Raw genomic sequence first — 5,170 nt, 5'->3', positions numbered from 1 at the left:
AAATGTAGGTTCCGGCGAAGAAGAAGAACTAATCGTAATGAACCGGTTTGTGGAAATATTAGCTAGATTTAAACGTTGTCGTTGTTGTTGTTGTTTTCGTCCTCGGGCAAACATATTATCATTCCAGGCAGAAAGCAGACATTTATATGATTACAAAAATACATTTGAAGACACAACTTGCTGCTGGATAACACATGAAACCTTTTTTAACGTTTCCCTTAAAGTGATATAGCGTCATGTGAACGCCACACAGCTGGACGGTTACCATGGCAACCATGTTTCGTAATTAAAAGGGCATCAGTTTGTACTGTACACTCGTATTTTCAAATGATTGTTTAACTAAATACACTGTCACTTTTAAGTCACTGAAAAAGTACTATTACAGCTCTAGTGCGGTATCAGTTTTAGGCAGTAGATGGCAGTAGCGGCTGTGTGTGTCACTGACACTGTAAATTAATCCCATAGGCACAAATTAGTCTGAATGTTGAACAGTAGCAGGTAACAGGTAGCTATTATTAGCTGTATTCATCTGTCCTTTTGCTGTGTTTTCAGGTAAGAAAGTGGGCACACACGATGTACACATTAATGTCAAGTCTTTGTTCATGTGTGGTGGCATAATTTTATGTTAAACAGGTTGAAAATGAGTAAATTTAGCCAAACTTAGCTAAAATATTTTCTCTGGCTAGCTTTGTTTCTTGGTTAAATTTATTATTTTGTTGACATACAAGGTGCTATAGAGAAGACTACGGCCTACACAATGCCGTTTTTATCGAATGAAATGCAAGTTTTAAGTCTGTATTAGTTAATTACATGTAAATGTTTAAGTAGTTATATTATGCTGTGTATTTAATTTATTCTGGCTGTTTATGATGTGAGTACAGTACTAAGACTACTCACGGTGAGTTACCAGTTACCAGTCTGAATATAAAACACGTCACGATTTGGTCACGATATTGGAGTGCTGCAAGGTCGGTATTTATCTAAGGCTGTACTTTACTGCGTTTTCAGGTCTGAACACAGCCTTAAGTCGTCATATGCTTCAACAGAAGTGCTTATTGGATGGTCAAACAGCATCAGAAACCTACCTGCCCCACACCTTCCTGGTATCTGAATTGTGGCTGTTTCTGATCATTTTTGTCACTTTCCAAAACTAACATAAATGACACGTAGCTAGGTGTGCTGAGGTGAGGTGAGTATGCAGGATTTTAACTTCTCTCTTAAGTTCTCTCTTGTCAGCTCCACTTCTTTTACAGATGAGTGCAACACTGCGAATGCCTTTGAGGAAAGACGTGCACCATTAACCCCCATTTGAGAGATTATCACGATTATTGCACTTCCCTATGACGGCAGGCTTGTCACCCCTCCTTTGAGTCTGACTGTTGGGAGCAACTATAAACACGTTTTTCCTTCAGATATGGTCAGGAAGCACATTGTACAAGCTTTTTAAGCATATCGTCGCCTTAAACTGGGAATACAGTGGTGGCTGTGTATCTGGTTGCTAGTTTCAATGTTTTTCTGCCCCCTAGTGGCCAAAATTTGATTAAGGCAGCTTTAAGTAGAAGTGGCAGCACTGCAATAGAGAAGTGCTGCACCACAAATAAAAGTATAAAGTTAAGGAAATGTGTGTTAACAGTGAAGTATATCAAAAGACGAAGTCTGGTCCAGGTGGTAGGCTACTAATTTTGATTATCTGACATACTGTTGGGTATTTCAATTTATAGAAATACATCATGTTTTTTTTTTTTTTTTTTTATTCGATTCTTCTGAAAAGTAACAGCTGCCAGACAAATATTCATTATTCAGTATTTTTCTTAATAATACTGGCAAATGCAACAAAGTAATAAAAAATGAAAATGTAAAAAAATACACAAAATGAAAATAATAACATACAGTACAGTAATTGTAACCCTTGAGTCTCTTCTCTTGTTGCTGGAGGCTATTCCTCACTGCAGAACTAAACACCGGTGATGTTGGAGCTTGTACCCCATCATCTGGCCTCCTCCCCCTACTGATGCTGTGGCCTGCTGTTTATGCTGAGCAGGTCTGGATGTTACCACTGTTCACACACACACACATACACACACACTCCCCGCAGACAGGATTCATACAGCCGTAATTACACTCCTGCCACAGCTATAGGAAGTGGGGCGGCTGCGGGTGGGAAAAATGGAGGGTGTCTCAGCAGGCGGTGGGGAACAGCTCACTGAGGAGAGCTCAAAATCAACCATCCAAGGGCCACCACAGGGCCTAATTACCGAGTGAACATGACTAATGATGAAGCAGCGCTCTGATGGTGTTGTGTCCAAAGTGTGCAACCCTTGCCGCCCAATCAATCCAAGTCTCACTCCCAGGTGTATAAGTGTAGGTATAGCGGTGCGCTACCGCTGTGCATAGACCTCCCACAATGCTTTCTGCTCATAAACGACGCTTGGAGAGTGATGTAAAGCCTGTGGCGTGGAGCTCATATGTTCCCATGTCATGTGTCAACTATATAGATGTGTCGGTGTGTATATGTAGAGTTTGATTTCCATATGTCACAGATTGAGGCAGTCCTGTATATATTTGCATAAACAGGTGATTTAGAGAGGGTGATTGGCCGTTTCCATGTGAGAACAAGCAGCTAGCCTATTTGCCAGTGACAACCGTGTCAATGTTTCCAGGTGACATGGGAGTGATTTCTTTAAATGTATTTTACAAGAGAGAAACAATCACTCTATGCAGTGATCCTCTCCTTTGAGATTTCTGACTTGACTGATAGGAGTTAACCCCCCCCCCCCCCCACAAACCCTCCCAACACACACACACACACACACACACACACACACACACACACACACACACACACACAATTATGTTTTGATCACTTCAGAGGACATTACATTGACATTCATTTCCTTAACCATAACCACCACATGCCTAACCCTAACCTAACCCTAATGCTAATATAACTCTAAACTTAACTTTAAACCAAGTCTTCACCCTAAAATTAATGACTTATGTTAAGGGGACTTGCTCTCTGTCCCCTTAAGGGAGGCAAGTCTCCGCAAATGACTGTGTAAACAGATTTATGTGCCAACAACATGAGGAGTACCTGGACCACACACACACACACACACACAATCGTGTTTCGATCACTTCAGAGGACATTACATTGACATTCATTTCCTGGAGACTTATCCTAACCTTAACCATAACGACAACATACCTCACCCTAACCTTAACCACTGGCCCCAAAATCAGCTTTTTCCCAATAGGGGACATGACTTTTGTCCCCAATTGGACAAGCCGTCCCCAGTTATCTGGTCTGAATTCTGAAATTTGTCCCCAAAAGTAGCCTATAACACACACACACACACACACACACAATTCCCACAAAAATCTCCACAGCAGTTTACCTTTGAATTATTCGTCTGACAGGTTGAATTCCTCCACATTTCATCAGGTTGTTCAATCAGGAAAACGATGAATCGGAAGTAAAGCTCCCCTGGGAGAGCACAGAACACCTATACAGTCTCCCAGAGATGAATATACAGTGAAGGTGTGGAGGAAAAACAAACATCATTACAAATGAGGAACGAGGCTGTGACTGAAGCTGCAGGAGTTTGAGGAGCTGTCCAGATGCTGAAAGAGAACCAGACAGCCTTTCAATTAGAAATAAGAGCTGATGGCTCTGGAGGAACTGATGTAATTTTCTACACTGGGTGAGAATAAACCATTTATCCGCTGCAGGTGACGTAAAGGTGCAGCTTGAACATTTTATTTTGTCGTTAATTTGAGGCGATATTTTACTTCTGCAGGTTTCCATAGCTAGAAAATTGCACTTTAAATAACCGGCTCAATTTCATACACGACATTTCACCTATTAATTTATTAAAACAAACAAACAAAAAAAGGAAAAATACAACCTAAGGCAACATTCACGCCCCTCATTGCTTATTTATTTTCTGTTAGAAGCTCTTAAAACCAATTTGGAGCCAAATAACGATCCGTCCAGCCATATATCAATAGCTTGAATCTGCAACGAGTGTCAGTCGCAGCTCCGCTTGTAGGAGAATGCAGGCAGGGGGGGTGGAGTTCACAGCTTTTACTTTTCAGACGCTCCTCTGGCAGAAGAGCTCATTCTTTGCCTGGAAAACAGCGGAGTTAGCGCTGATGTGTCCTGGCATGTGATCCCAGTGTAGCCAAATCAAACGCCTCACCGCTGCAGCTTCCCATTAAACTTTCTATGCTGTTGCCCGTCCGATGGACAGCACTTAGGAGGTTTGTCTGGACCGTATCCGCTCCTGCTCGCTCGTCCACCGCGCTCCGGGTCTCCACCGTCGGCTCTCCAGGTTCAGAGGGACACTCGCGGCCCGGGGAGCTGGCCTGGGTCTCCCGCTAGCATGGAGGGAGACGTTATGGACAAAGTGGAGGCCACGGCGACGGTCCGTGACTTCGACCCCATCAGTGGGAGCATCCCGGCCACCAAAGTGGAGATCACCGTATCCTGCAGGTGAGTGCACCCCGGCGCTGCTGGTGCTGTGTCTGCGTCAGGTTTTGGGGAGCTCCGCGCGCTTTCGGTGCGTCTTGCTGTGAGGAGCATCACTGTTTGTGATGAATAATGTGCCATTAAACATCTTAGTGCTGAAAAACCTAACTTAAACCTGAACCACGTTTAAAAAATTGTAAAGAATAGCTAGAAAAACTTTTAAAAAAAAAGATAACATTACTAAAGAAATATGAAGGTAAAATCACCGCATCTGCTATAAAGACCTATAAGCATACAGATCTAATTGGAATAGGCCTATTTAACATTTTTACAGACTTTTAGTTAGAATTAGAAATTCACACAGCACCTAATTGGCATTGCAGTAATGTCCAGCATTCCCCCAATCACAGACAAATGCTGTAAATCTGACCATACCCAAACTTTTAAGCTTTTGATTGTCCTGTTTATCGTAAATATTTAGTCTGTGGTGTCTATTTAGATATTTAGATAAATCCATATCTATCTCCGTCAGCGTATCTCGTGTGTGTGTGTGTGTGTGTGTGTGTGTGTGCGTGCGTGCCTGTGCCTGTGCGTGTGCGTGCGTGTGCTTTGCGCGCGCCTAGTCGCGTGCCACAGGAGATATCGCCGTAGAGTTTGTTGGCGTGCCTGAGAGGTTTCCCCTGAGGCAGTGTGTCAAGTGTG

At 42.8% G+C, this 5,170-nt stretch overlaps 1 protein-coding gene across 7 annotated transcripts in view; it reads left to right on the top strand.

The window, feature by feature from the left end:
• Nucleotides 1-5,170, top strand: part of cpne5a (copine Va) — an 85,899-nt gene that overhangs the window by 419 nt on the left and 80,310 nt on the right. For 2 of the 7 annotated variants that reach the window (XM_042408704.1, XM_042408699.1), the window contains exons 1-4: nucleotides 67-552; nucleotides 1,009-1,189; nucleotides 1,936-2,041; nucleotides 3,443-4,492. In XM_042408704.1, the coding sequence (XP_042264638.1) occupies nucleotides 4,383-4,492 (110 nt within the window). In that variant the 5' untranslated portion in view covers nucleotides 67-552; nucleotides 1,009-1,189; nucleotides 1,936-2,041; nucleotides 3,443-4,382. Of the gene's footprint in view, nucleotides 1-15; nucleotides 46-66; nucleotides 553-1,008; nucleotides 1,190-1,935; nucleotides 2,042-3,417; nucleotides 4,493-5,170 lie in introns of those variants that run through there. The other 5 variants (XM_042408701.1, XM_042408703.1, XM_042408702.1 and 2 more) reach the window with 5 other exon arrangements.

This window comes from Thunnus maccoyii, chromosome 4 (assembly GCF_910596095.1).
Source record: "Thunnus maccoyii chromosome 4, fThuMac1.1, whole genome shotgun sequence".
In the NCBI taxonomy this organism is placed as follows: Eukaryota; Metazoa; Chordata; class Actinopteri; order Scombriformes; family Scombridae; genus Thunnus; species Thunnus maccoyii.
Note: the sequence above shows the minus strand (reverse complement) of the source record. Positions and strands in the feature narration are given on the sequence as shown.